General features: G+C 32.4%; 1 protein-coding gene across 2 annotated transcripts in view; it reads left to right on the top strand.

Annotated features, from left to right (window-relative positions):
- LOC124362776 (leucine carboxyl methyltransferase 1) overlaps positions 1-15,366 on the top strand; it is a 39,108-nt gene that overhangs the window by 3,718 nt on the left and 20,024 nt on the right. Inside the window, exons 2-3 of one of the 2 annotated variants that reach the window (XM_046817555.1) lie at positions 10,310-10,565; positions 13,386-13,569. In XM_046817555.1, the coding sequence (XP_046673511.1) occupies positions 10,368-10,565; positions 13,386-13,569 (382 nt within the window). In that variant the 5' untranslated portion in view covers positions 10,310-10,367. Of the gene's footprint in view, positions 1-10,304; positions 10,566-13,385; positions 13,570-15,366 lie in introns of both variants that reach the window. The other variant, XM_046817554.1, reaches the window with a different exon arrangement.

Below are 15,366 nucleotides of genomic sequence, written 5' to 3'. Positions count from 1 at the left end.
ATTGCAATGTTTAACGCTATGAAACTTTCTATCTCGAGTTAGTCTGGCTGAGCAATAATTCTAATAATCATTATATCCTGCGGTTGGTTTTGGTAAGGGATTATAAGAGGTCACTCATTTCTTGGCGGCTAGTAGCTTCTAAAATGAGTGTAGGAAAGTTTTGAACCACAGGGAGAATAGGCCTTGTTCTTGTTTGTGTATTATTTTTTAGTTTCATCTGGCAACAGTAGTAAAGAAGTGATTCATGTAGTCAGAAATTTCTTGTAAGTTTGTTAGTTCATGCCCTTGAAAAATGAGTTTGTTAAATTGTTCATTATCTCCTTTTGGCTTTCGTTCAGAGTTTATTATGTCCCAGATTGTCTTAGGTTTGTTGCTTTATTCCCTGATTCTAGCAGCATTATTCTGTTGTGTGTCATTTGTCTAATATGAAGGTCATATTCCTTTTTCAGGAGGAGTCCTCATTTTTCGTTCTTCCCTACCAGTTGCAAGGTATAAGTTATGGGCAGACAAGAAGTTTTGTCTCATCTGTAGAACTGAATTCTTTGAGTTGGCAGTTATTCTTCTAGGTGGAAGTTCTATTCTCTGTATGCTTTTAAGGTGTTGTTCATTTGAAGGTAGTTATTTCCCTTAGCTATGTTGATATCTCCTACAAAAACATTTGGTTGGTTATCAGCTGAAGTAATTTCAAGCACATCCGAGATTATGTCCAGGCCTGCTTTGAGATTCCCTAAGTGTCTGTATGTATCTTAAACAGGAATAGTCAATAAGCCAATGATTATTTTAACAGCTGTCATTTTACAGATCATCTCAACTGAGAGCTGTTCTAAGTTGTTGATGGTTTCCACTTGACAATCTTGAAGTTTTTTCAGTTCTTTATCTCTGGTTTAAACCAGTAGACACTGAAGTAAATATATGGATTTTAAGTACGGGTTAATCAGGTGTTCGATTTGGTCCTGGTGTACTTTTAGCTCAGCCAGTTTATGGAGAAAAAATGAGGAGTGGCTCACAAAATTAAGAGTCTAGGTTTGTGGTTTGGGTCTATGAGTCTTTAAAAGTTTGGGATTTAAGATGTGTTTATGGTTCACAACTCTTTGAATGTTTAAGTTGTGTTATAATTTCTTGGAGACTGATAGTTTCTTTTTCAAGGTTGCAAATGATACGCTCATTCTCATTATCCTTTTCCACGTACATGAGTTCAAGTTTTTTTTTGCATTTTCTTTTCTTTTGATAGCTGGTTTTCCAGTTCTTTAATCGTATTCATTAAAGAAGTAATTCTGTCTAGAAGTGTTTCTTTTTCTGTCTCTAGTTCGTTGATTTGTGCTATATATTTTACCTGACCAAGGTTACTTAAACCTGTGATGTGCTTAGGTAGTTGATTGTTTTTTTAAATTTATTTATGTAAATCTTTTTCAAGCTTACAATTTTCTTCTAATAAGGCAGAGCATAACTCTGCCCCAGGTCGTCATCTTGAACATTTTGAAGCTTGGTCACAATGTCATCAGTACTGCCCTGTATGTGTAGTGAATCAACTTATGATAAATTGAAAACTGTGGCGAGAACAGCAAACTTTTGATATATTAGAAAGATGATATATGGTTTGCAAAGATGAACAAAATTATGTATAATGGGCAGTATATTTACATTTGAAAATGTTGAGATAATTATATTTTTAACTTTTCAAACTTTGGACTTAGACTGAAAAAAGGGAATTCTTTAAGAAAATGGTCATGGCCATTTTAAAAATAACTGAGTTTAAAGTCAAAGTAAATATGAAGATACTTTTTATAAATTATCTTCATATTTCTTCATATCTACACAGCCCTCATTATGGTGTAACTTTGGCTACATTTCATAGTTATTTGGCCACTATTTTAAAATTAATAAGGATACAATATTTAAGTTCTGTTATCGCCAAAGTGTTTAGCTTACATAGACTTAAATTTACATAATTATAACATTTCATGTGTTTAAATTAATAAAAAAAAAAAAAAAACACTAGAAGTGAACTCCAGTCATATGGATATTGGCACTCTGCAAACTTAAAAATTTATGGAAACATTGTTAAACTGTTCTATGGGTTAATTTTACAGAAAAACAATCTTGTTCACTATTCTATGTTAATCTATTGTCTTGCAATTGATTTGTAACACCTTATATGAAACACCTCATATAAAGTCTTTCCAGCCAGTGTTTCATCTTCTATATAGAGAGAGAATGAAGTTTTAAATTGAAGTTCTCAGTGACTTAATCATTTTAATTTCATCATAATTTGCATAACTTATCTGGATTTCCACGTGATCATTTCAAAGTTTTAAATTACATTTCTCCAAACTAAATCACATATAGTTCTTGTGTAGCCAAAAATATATTTCAATAATGCCACAATCTTAAATTATTTTTTGTATTTTCCTATGGAATCATCCAATTTAGAAATATGTACATACTGTACTTTAATTTCTTTTTGTTGTAACCTGAAACTAACAGATAATGTCTTGAGTTATGTACCTTTCTCAAGCACAGTCTTTTCATTATTAGAATGGTAAAAAACTGGCAAGCATAACTACTTGAATATTTGGCATAACTACAAAAGAGTGCAGTAAGGATCATCCGTAAAGTTCTGTATCACACCCCTTTCAAATCACTCATTAAGCTAGGGATCTTAATACTACCATCTTTATAATATAAATTGTATTTTATATACTTTACATTCTTCCCTATGTACACAAAAATATTTACATGTGTACCAGTAACAGTATTTTAGTTTAATAATAATTGTGTTCCATTTCATTACATCATAAAGAAATGCTATGAACACAAGTTATTTAAACTATACACTACTCTACCACAAGAAATAAAAAATAACTCCTTATATTGTTTTAAATCTAATATCTGGATTGATGACAATGAATGTATTGCAATAAATTAGAAATTATGAAAATTAGAAAATTATGAGTTATTTTGATAGGTACAGTAACTTAGTATAGTTATTATTTTCTCTTAGTTATTTTAGAATAGTAAGATGGATATAATGTTTATCTTATGTTATTAAATCTTTAAATATTTGAAACTTGTTTTGAGTTTAAATGTTTTCTTAAGTAAAATCAATATAGTTCTTATTTTGTAATAATTTTAATTGTTTTTATTCTGTTTTGTTTATTTTTTTTGTTTTGTTTGAATTTTTTATGACTGACAAAGCTATATTATATGGTCCTAGATATTTTTATATAATTTTAAAATGTGTAGAATTTGAATTTCTGGCCATTGGTTCAAATATGTCTGTATATTTGGGTGTTGTAATTGGTTTTACTTCCCAGATAGGCTGTAAATTACATAAGTGCTAATCATTTCTATTGTTTTTTTTATTTAATTTAAAATTTTTAGTATTAGAGTATGTATTTGACAATGACAATATTGTTCTTTTATCAAAAGAATCGTGGTATGATATATATTTTTGTTTAGTTGAGGGAAAATATGATAAATTTGATTACTTACTCAAATTCTATTTCAATCAAGCATTCCCCATGAAAACAATTGAACAGAGAAATTCAAATAATAAATGGATAACATATGCGTTAAAAGAAGAAAAAACCAACCTGGTTCAGTTAAGTAAACAATTTAGACAATCTAAAGATAAAGACACAAACACAAAATTGAAAAGAAAACTGATGGATTATAGGAAAAACATTAATGAAACAAAAAAAGCATATTATAATGATAAGATTCTCAAGTCGGAAAATATTGTAAAAACAGTATGGGGCATAATTAACTCTGAAGTAGGAAGCAAACATTGTCAAAAACATTATGATAACTTTAAAATTAAAGTAGGTAATAAAATATTAACAGACCCTACAGATATTGGAAACAGTTTTAATGATTATTTTGTAAATATGGTTGATTTATCTAGCCAACATAGTCTCCAGCATGTCTGCCTTGATGAGACATCTAACGAATTTTCAAATAATAATTTAAGAAACCCAACTTTTAGATTTAAACCTGTGACTGCTAGGGATGTCAATAATGTATTAAGCTTAATGAAAAATAATTATTCAAGTGGAATTGATGAAATACCAGTTATACTTTTAAAATCTGCTAGAGAACATCTGTGTGAAATACTAGCACATTTAATAAATTCATCATTTATATCTGGCATCTTCCCTGATAAATTAAAAATAGCCAAAATTTTTCCGATACATAAAAAAGATGACAAAAAAGAAATGTCAAATTACCGTCCAGTATCTCTACTTCCCTCAACATCAAAAATTTATGAAAGAATCGTTCACTCTCAGCTAATGGCGTTTTTAGAGGAACATAATCTATTAGATGATAACCAGCATGGATTCTGTACTGGTAGATCGACAATAAGTGCTGCAGTACAATATTTAGAGTCGATAATAGATTCTGTTGATAAAGGGGAACATGCACTAGGTATTTTTATGGACCTTTCGAAGGCTTTTGATAGCGTAGACCACTCAATTTTAATTAAGAAATTAAATTGTTTAGGAATAAATTCAACAAATTTAAAATGGTTTCAATCTTACCTTAATAATAGATTTCAATATGTAGAAATTCCTTCGATATCCTTACCAAATAAAATCTCAAGAGTATCCTCCAAACTTAAAAAAATAGTTTTTGGAGTTCCGCAAGGTTCAATTTTAGGACCATTGCTATTCTTGTGTTACTTGAAAGATATGCACCTTAGCTTAAAACACATTCCCCAAGAAAACCTGTGTTTATATGCAGATGATGCAAACCTCAAATTATCATCTAATTCAGTAGATGAGATAGAGAGGCTTTCATATTTGGAATTGAATAACATTAATTCTTTTTTAAATGAAAACAATTTAAAATTAAATATAAATAAAACAAATTATATATCTTTTAAAACCCAACAAAAAAAGGAAATAATTGAGCCAATGATCATAGTAAATAACCAACTAGTAACAAAGAATCAGAGTACCAAATTCTTAGGTCTGACTATTGATGAAAATCTTAATTGGGATCAACACGTACAATTGTTGATTACAAAATTAAACTCGGGAATTTATGCTTTGACGAAGATGTCTTTTATCTGTAGCCAGTGGTTAATTTCAGTGGGAACGCAAGGGAACGGCGTTCCCTTACCTCCCAAGAGTGCCGGAACGCAAGGGAACGCTTTTAAAAATACGAGTACAAGTTTTAGTTAAAAAAAATTGTAGGTAGGATCAATATTATGCTATGCTTTGTTTGCGAGTGACTCGTAAGCAGATAGTAAGCGCCCCGTACAAGCAGTTGTGAGCTGTGCTGTGATGAGTCTTGCACGGAATCAGGCAGGAGGAAGGTGACGGGCGAGTCATCCTAGTTCGCGCATGCGCGGCTGCGCCTCTCAATAACAAAGCAATACCCACCCCACCCCCTTCCTTTCCCCCTCCATTCCTTCACCGCGCCACCGCCCCAGTGATCACAAGTGTGTTGACTAGTTGACTTGACCTTGGTGTGTTTCGCGTTTAAGTTACAAGTTGCATCGCATCCCATCACGCTTAAGTTCGTTTTTGAGGTGCAGGTCGTTGATTGTGTTCGTGTTTATGCTTATTAGTGCTGGTGCAGCTAAATAGTTTCCTAATTGACTATGACTACCAGAAAAAATTGTTAATTTCTTTAAACCTAACCCTAAGAAACAAAAAGGTTATGCGAATAATGAGAACTGCAGTTCGGAAGCATTGACTACAACTTCAATTGTTGATCAAGATAAAAAAGAAGACGCAATCGGGATCAATGAGGATAATTGCGATTACCATTCCCCTTCGACTTCCTCGTCGGTCAAAATAGTATCCAGGTTGGTGGGTTTGGGATCTGATGCAGCAGACGAAGCTAAGGTTAGTAATGAAAATAATGATTTTTGTTAATAGGGGGTGAACAGCCAGTTTGTTGGTCTGAAGAACAAATTGTTGAATTTAAAGCTAAAAATCCATGGTTAATTGTGAACAGAGAACTAGGTTGCAACGTTTGCCGTAGTGTGAGTACTCTAGGTGCAGAGAAAACGAAGGGCCTAAAGATTAGCGAAGAGTGGGTTTTAGTAACTGTTTACCGCTTATGGAAACAATACAAAAGACCAGCAATCCTCTCTTAGGAAAAAGATATTTTTACACCGTGGGTCTCGAGCTCATTCATTAGCTGAAAAAATACTCATTGAAGCTAAGAAAGATACAATGAAAAAAACCTGTTGCTTCTATGCATAAAGAGAGCAGCAGATTGTAAACTGAGCGCATTTTCCGCACGGCTTATAAGCAAGCTAAACTAAATAGGCCATTTTTTGAGTTTGAAACTGAAATTGATCTTCAAATAATGAATGGCTTAGATATGGGGCGAATCCTACATTCAAATGTTGCTTGTTCCAATATAATTCATCATATTTCTGATGAAATGAAATCAGACTTGATAAATGGCCTAATCAAGTCAGACTCTAAATTTTCCCTGCTTTTGGATGAAGCCACTTCAGTTTCAAACAAAAATGCTTTGGTGGTTTATATCAGAAACTGGTTCTAAAGGGAATGCAAAACCCTATGACAGTGTTCTTAACACTTTTTGAGCTAAATAGCACAACATCAGCTGGTATATTACAAGAACTTTTAAATCAGTTACAAGCATTAGGTCTAAGCTTTGAATTCATGAAAGACCATATGATTGCTCTAACTTGTGATGGTGCTTCAGTGCTACTAGGCAAGAAATCTGGCCTTGCTATACAGCTTACTGAAACGTTCCCCAACTTGTTTTATTTGGCATTGTTTGAAACCATCGTTTAGAGCTTGCCGTGCACGATTCCATAGAAGAAGTAGCTGGAATCAATCATTTTAAGATATTCATGGATAAAATTAGAAACATGTTTAGTTGTTCACCGAAAAACAGCAGGGAGTTGGCAGAAGTTGCTAAAGGACTAGAGGAGCAAATGTTTGAAAATCGGCCGTGTTTTAGATACTCGTTGGGTATCCTCCAGCTTAATGGCGGTGGCGGTGAAAACAGTTTGGACAGATTTTAAAGCTTTGTACAATCATTTCATTGAAGCATCTGAAGACAAACAAAGGGACTCGAAGCAACGTTCAACTTACAAAGGGCTTTGTAGTACATTATCTTCTACAACTTTTGTACACAACCTGGCATTGATGTTCGATGCTCTAGAAGAGTTATCGGATTTGTCCTTACAGCTTCAAAAATCAAGCCTCAACCTTATCCAAGCCCACAGTGATGTAACACTGTTAATCAAAGTGTTTGAAAACCGAGTTGAAAACATGGGTTAGACGTTCAGTGGAAGCTAAAATTGCTATTGACGATTTGATGTTTCAAGATGTTAAACTTTGTGTAAGATCCAAGATACCCAGTATTCCAGAAAAACAGTTCTATCGGAGCCTCGCTAACAACTTGACTTCAAGTTTGCTATCATCATCTTCAAATGCGGCTGAACACTACACCAAAATCATGAATGACATCAAAAGTGATCCACCCCATGTATTGGCCAAAAGACTTATCCATCGCCTACGGAGAATGTGAGATCCAGCGAATCTGCGATAGATTTAAGATTAGCAGCTCTCAGGATATAATTAGAGACTTCAGACACTTCAAGCAGGGACTGAAGCCTATGTTAAGTGGAGAGAAACCTACTATTCTAGAGCAACCGCCGTCGTTTAAGAAACTGATTTTCCATCATAAATAGTATTGCAGTGTCTAGTGGCTGAATGTGAACGTGGGTTTTCTGCAATGAATCTAATTATGTCTCCTCTTAGATCTTCACTCTACATTAGCACTGTTTGCGATTTATTGCGGATCAGGCTCCTAGGACCTCCTGTGGCTAGATATAATCCCGCGAGCGACACGTCAAAACCTGGCTGGCGAAGGGACACCATTCTGCACTTGACACCAAGTCAAAACAACGAGGGCAGAAAACTTACCATGAAGACAGCATTGTGGGAACTTTTTTCCTAAATCTGTTTTTTTAAATGTCTTTTTAGAATTTCAGAACATTAAGTTTTCATTAAAATAACTAGCCTATGCCTAACTTATAGTTGTGTTCTGAACTCAAGTTTCTGAGTTCTTTTTTTGTACTTACAGTTAGTTTTGTGTATTGTTGTTTTGTTTCTTTTGTAGTTTTCACTTTAAAATATTAACAAACAACTAAAAACTAAGTTTACCAACAGTCTTGGCATTGCCTTACAATATTATACCACAAATCCGTACATATTTGTTATAATAACTAATAAGCAAATAAAATAATCAACCTTAACTTTTTAAAAACTACACTAAATTTTAAAAAATGAAACCGTGTTACTCCACTCTGTGTGTCATTTATTTTGTGTGTAATTAAAAACGCTTCCTTTTCCTTTCCAAGAAGTTGGTTTATTTTGAAATGTATTAATATTGTTTTGTACCCATAAGGTATGAAATTTTTTTGTAAAATATGCAAACTTGTAAAAATGCTGTTATATTAACAAACATCCATTTACATATTAATATGTATTATTATTACTACTGTAATGTGTATAAATAAAACTGTGAATAAGGTTCAATTTGTTTTTATTTTACCATTCATTAAAAAAATTAATATTGGCGAGCTTCATTGATTCAAACAAAATGGTCAATGAAATCAAACCAAATATTTCTGGGAAATTTAAAGTAGGCAACAAGGTGTTAATGGGAAGTAGAGTAGAGAGTAAACTTAATAATTTAAATTCATGTTTTTTATTTTCTTACATCGTAATCAAGCACCTTAAGAAAATAAACAGCATTAAAATATCACTTTGTATTTTATAAAAATGAATGTATTATTATGTCTGGGTGGCCTAAAAAAAACAAAGGTTTACAGTTATAATTTTCAAAAGTTTTCCTGGGTGAGGGCCCCCTCCATCCTGGGGTGTATTCCATACCCACCGGTCTGAGCTTCCGCTTTAAGAGTTCCCACACCTAAAATTTTAGAAATTAAGCACTGTCTGTAGCACTGATACATTGAGGACAATCTATTTCTCTTATATACACTCTTATATTGCATATGGCCTCTGTTTGTATGGTGCTACGAAAAAATCAAATCTTGATGAAATTCTCCGGATACAGAAAAAATCTCTGAGAATTATGTTAGGACTACAAATAAATGATTCTGTGAAAGAATATTTTAAGGAATTCAAAATTTTAACTGTCTACGGTCAATATATAATGGATACAATTATGTGCTCTAAAATTAAAAACTTAAATACTGGTATGACCAACGTAATTCATTTGTACAATACACGTAATAAAAATGATATTTTAATACCTCACCATAGGCTAAATTTTTACACAAAAAAAACCAACATACATTGGATCCAAATTTCTTAAATCCATTCCACTTGCTATCAAACAAGAAACAGAACTTAAAATATTTAAAAGAAAGCTTAAGGCATACTTGATAGACAAGGCTTTATATTCATTAGATGAATATTTTGATTTGCAAATCAGGTAGTTTTATTATAGGCTTATTTTATATTAGTTTTTAGCTAGTTTAAACTGACACTATTCAAATGTTACATCATTGTAACTAAAATGAATAAAGATTTTTTGACTTTGACTTCTTGAAACAATCTGATAACTACTAAGTTCTTATTCAAGAATTCGAACTATATAAATGAATGTGTAGACATCTAGAGTAATTGCTATTTATTTGGAATATAATTAAAATGGATAAAAGTAAATCACTATTGTATGGTTATTTATTAACAGCTTGTTGTCAGTAGTAGGCTACTTGTCTATTGCACTTCTTGGGATTTAAAAGATTTACGCAATGGTATGTATTAGTTTTGATTGATAACACTTGGAATACTGAGTGACACAGCACCTGCTGTTTTACATGATGACATACCTCAATGTTTCTCTGCTAATTTTTTATAGTTCACATTTTAAGGCTAAAACCAAATATGATCAATATCATCAAATCTCAAAATAATATGGCAAAATAAAATAGAACATTTATTAAAAATTATATTCAACTAACCAATTTTATTTATTCAAATGAATTTTTAACCACAGAAGTATGTGTATTACATTTTTTATATATGTGTTATGTTTTAGTACATTGGCCAATGATTAACAACAAATATAGTCATAAGCATGCCTACAAATGAATGATTGGTACAATCTATATAACATGTTCATACACAGATATATAAGCTGTATTACTAAAAGAATAGAGTATGTTACATAGATTTAAGTATATATTGTTCAAGAATAGTTTAGATTTAATATTACATAATTAATATTAATGTAATTTTTATTTTCTGTAAGCCATGCTAACTAGTTTACTGTTATAGGACAGTAGAGACATATTTCCTTTGACCTGAAGTGTTAAACAACATAATTATCTAAACCACAAAATGGAAGTCGACGAAGCGGTTCAGGCAACTAATGATGATGCCAGTGAGTGCAAACGATGTGCAGTCCAGTTGGGGTACTGGGAAGACAGATATATTCATCACTTGGTTCGAGGTAGGGAAAGAAAAGCCCCGGAAATAAACAGAGGATATTTTGCCAGAATTAAAGGAGTTGAAATGTTACTTACAAAAGTTTTAAAGGTATGTATATCTTATATTATATTAAACTTAGAACTGTCAATCACATTTTCCAAAAATTAGTATTAGTTGTCTTTATCAAAATATTGAAACCAAATTTGTTGGGTTGTAGACTGGTATTAGTAATTTTTATATTAAATAGAGTATTTGATTATTTTAGTTTGTTTATTCAATACATAGTCCAATTTTTTTACCAGCAGTAAGTGTAAGAGTCAGATTTAATTAATTTTAAAAGATAAAAAAGTATGTAGATAATCATATATATATTAGAAACAGAGACGTAAAGCCAGTATGTTTGTTATTATGAATAGGCAAGTTTTGTAAAAAGGTTTACAAAGCTACGCATGGTATCACTATTTACTCAAAACGTACTGATTATCATTACATCAGTGAAATACCCCTGTAAAAATAGACCTATTAACCCATGAACGGCAGTGGAGCTTTTTCTTCTATGGGGCAGCCTATTGCCATGCACTTAAGCCTCAAGGGCCTTTTGCACCCCAAAAGCTCACCATGAGGTCTACGTTTTCAGCAGTCTTACAAACCGCTAAAAACTGATCAGGTCCTCCTGAGGAAATTTGCCACCCTTGTACCAAACTACCAAAGATGGCATACCACTCGCTATGCTATTTCAGGACAGTCAAAGAGCAGGCAGGTGTTTAGTAGTTTCCTCCTACTCGTCACACATTCTACAGAGCGGATCCTCCCGAAGGATACAGACTCTGTAAAGATGCTTCCTAAGGTAACCATGTCCTGTAATCAGACCCATAACCCGAAAATACACCATTGAAAGATTATTTTCAAATTAGGGGTGCTCACCTCCATGCTCTCCCCCCCCCCCCCCCGTACTCAAAGCCAAAATTTTGAAATGGCATCTAATACCTTGTGACACCTCAAATTGAAGCTCATAAAAAAGTCTGTATTTTTGTAACAAAAATTGAAATCGGCCAAGCTGTTCGGTATTAGCAGCCAATAATGTAATCTCTTACACAACAATTATTAGTCTACAAACTACTGTACTACTGCTGATAACAACAAAATTACTCACTGAATACTGTTGTAAATCCTCTAATATTTAACAAATATTAAAATTAAAAATATGCCTATTAAATAAAAAGAATCACATTCAAGAAATTTGTCAACAGAATACATAGGATGTATTTTAAGCCAATCAAAAAGTCTGTCAGAGAACATCCTACCATGCATATTGGTAGCTTATTATACAATTTTTCAGCAAGTGTATTGTGATATTTTTGTGTCCTTGTCTACATCTACAATCTACATCTTGTTATACCAATTTTATTTTTAAACCTAGTATTGTATACATAGACATCAGACCTGGGCATAAAACCATCAATATCATTTCTCACAATCTTAATTATTTCATAAATGTACAAGTATACAACTGTCGGAATTCCTGTTTCCACAAACGGGATAAGCTGTTTTGAGCCTGATAAAAGTATTAAACCTACTTTTTTTCTGTAGAACTTAATGTTATGGCTGCATTTTGTGTAGCTCAAAATCTATAATTTCTTATAACATCAAAGATCTAATGTTTTTCGGATAGATCTCTAAAAATAACAGTTTTACATTGGTACATATTATTAAAACACGTTTCCTCTTAGAGTTTTGAACAATAATTGCAGAAGATGGTAACAGGAGTTACTACAGCAGAAGTAATCAATTTTGAAAATTTCTGCACCATTGGAACACAAGTATTACAAAATTCGAAAACAGAAAGAAGTCTGCATTCAAGTTGGTGCATAAGGACTATGATTTCCTATACTTTACGTAAAGTTACCAGAAGAGGAGGGAACTGTTAGCTCAGCTTTATCGTTGCAATGATTGTACAAAATATTGGTGTTCCCCCAAATACACCATTTTGAAGAAAGAGACAAAATTGCAAAAATAACCAAAAGTACATTTTTATTACACTATTAAAGTATGCTAAGTGTTGTTTTCCTGGATATAACTGTTAACACATATAGTAGTGTTTCCACACTTTTGCGTAGTAGAATATTTTAACATTTCAAATAGACACCATTTCCTTATGGTCATTCCTTATGGAATTATGTATAGAGACCTCAAGTTTTCATCATTCATATTCATTTACCACTACTTGAAGTTTTCATGAGAAATATTAGTGTTGCCTCCCCAAATACCCCATTTTGACAAAAGTGGCGAGGTTGCAGAAATCACCAAAAGGTATATTCATAGCCTATTAATAATTATATGCCGAGCATAATTTTACTGGTTAAAGCGGCTAAAAAGATAAATGGATGTTTTCACTTTTTTGAATAACCCTATAGGCTATATATATTTATGATATACATGTGTGAATCTTAAATATGTGTGTGTGTGTGTGTGTGTGTGTAAGTATGCGTGCGTGCGCACATGTGTGTATTTAATGTTAATATTTTATGCCTGTTAGTTTCTAAAAAATTTTACATTTTTGAAGAGCACATTATTGATAAATAATTTCTCACTTGATTTTGTGTTCATATCATCACCTCAATCTTCAAGTAGCATAACTGCCGTGATAAAAAAAATCATTTTCAGATGTTCACTTTAAATCATCTGAAAATAGATTAACCATATGATATAATAACTTTGTATGAATAAGAAATACGTATGTAAACGTATCCGTTATATTTACTATGAAGAATCGTTTTGACTCTCCTGAAAAATTGTATTTTGGCACTTATGCCACTTTGTGTTTGAGTCTACTATATGAAGGAGAATACTTAATTGTATAAATAGGTAAAGTTTCTTACAGACTTCATATATAAACAGTATTTTTTATAACTATAATTTATATTCCAGAAAACGGGCAGAAACTGTCAAATCATCAATTTGGGAGCAGGTTTTGACACAACATACTGGCGTTTGAAAGATATGGGCTACAATGTTGTTAACTTCACAGAGCTAGATTTTCCTTCAGTCACATCCAAGAAATGTTTTTACATCAAACGTAACAAAGCACTACTTGATGAAATATATGTTGAAGGTAATGTTTTGTTTAGTATGATGGTGATTGATATTATATGCGTATAATATTAAACCTATTGTGCACTACCCTCGCACTGTGTGATGTACTTGAAACACTTTAAACTGCATCACACTGTGATATGTTTTTGTTTTGTCAAACTTTTTATTCAATATTTGCTTTCTTTCTAAAATAAAACATTGGAGAGACATTTCCTCTGTGCACTGACAGAACTGAAACTACTAATTCGGAGGGTTATAAGAAGTGTGAGAAACACAAGTCCGCTGAATCATTCGGTGTGGTGCACATCAGCTGACTGTCAAATTTGTGTTTTGTTCAAAAAACTTTAGTTTTTATCTTAGTCTGAATAAAATTTGAAATAATTTTATATTTTGTAATATTTTTTACTACATTTAAATAGAATTATAACTCATCAAGAAAAAAAAATGTTTACCCTGCCAGTTGTCAACAAGACCGATTTCTAAATTAAAAATGGAAAGTATTATGTTTGTTCTTTGCCTTATAGAGCATGTGTTTTCCAAAAAAATAATGTACAATACATGATTGTGAATGAATTTTTAAATTCAAAAAGTAATTTAAAAAAAATTATGTCATACACACTTGAAATGAGCCAGCACTTTGACATTGACTGTCTTAAGTTGGTTTAAAGTTTGCTTTAATTAATAAAAACCATTAAACAGCAATGTTCATAAGAATTCACGTTGAATTTTATTAATTATAATCTATAACAGTTGTATAAGTGCAATAGACAAAGTGATTAAAATGTAGAATCTAGTGCTTAGACATAACAACTATTTGTGAAGTGAATAAATAAGAGCTAATTATAACTAAGTGTAACTTATCCAGTCCCAGAAAAGAGTAGAATCTATTAAGTAGTTACTACTACTAGAGTAGAATCTTTGTGGAAGTTACATCTTTAGGTCGAGATACAAATAATTTTTACTTTGATCAAATATCAGATATATTGATAGCACAAGCCACAACTAAAATAATTGTTTTTTGAGTCATATTTGTTTTTTTTTCAAGATTTATTCAGTTTAAGTAGTTGATAAATATTCCTTTTGATCATAAATATGTAGTGTCATCAAACTTTAATTGTAAAATCCATTGTACAAGAACCTTTTTTTCAACCTCCTGTCTCACGCAATGATGGCCGACATGTGGTAGGTCCACTGTGTGAGCATTAGTCGATCCTGCATGTGCCCCGCTACAACATTTGTCAATGCCGAGCTCAAGTAGCTAAGTTTGCTCTTGTTGAAGAAATTGAAAAAGTTCTTAGAGAAAACCGTAGATTCACAATAAGTGCTTAGACTTTAGAATTTCCAGAAGTGTGAAGATCTTTTCTTTATTCTATTGTACAAAACATTTAGGCTACAAAAGGATTTGTGCTCCCTGGATGCCAATTATGATGACTGACATACACGAAACTCATCGAGTGGCTTCAGGTTTGACATTCTTTGAATTGATCCTTGAATTTGACATTCAGCCATCTTTAAACTTTTTGATGCAATTCACGCACAACGCCATCACTCATGGCATTTCTCTGTAAACACATCACATTATGTAATGGATTTCTGCTGTGCTTTTCCCTTCTGTTTGCAGGACACCTCTTATTTTACGTGTGTTTGGAGAATTAATATAGGTGGCTATGTTTATGTGACTACAGCTTAGCACAAACTAACTACCTGAACTCGTCAGTGACAAATGTAGTGGGGAAGATGTGTGATCGACTACTGCGCTCACCACTGACCTGCCACTTGTCTGGCCGTCACGGCTTGAGATGGGGGGGGGGGTTTA

The sequence above is a fragment of the Homalodisca vitripennis genome, chromosome 5 (assembly GCF_021130785.1).
Source record: "Homalodisca vitripennis isolate AUS2020 chromosome 5, UT_GWSS_2.1, whole genome shotgun sequence".
Classification (NCBI taxonomy): domain Eukaryota; kingdom Metazoa; phylum Arthropoda; class Insecta; order Hemiptera; family Cicadellidae; genus Homalodisca; species Homalodisca vitripennis.
Note: the sequence above shows the minus strand (reverse complement) of the source record. Positions and strands in the feature narration are given on the sequence as shown.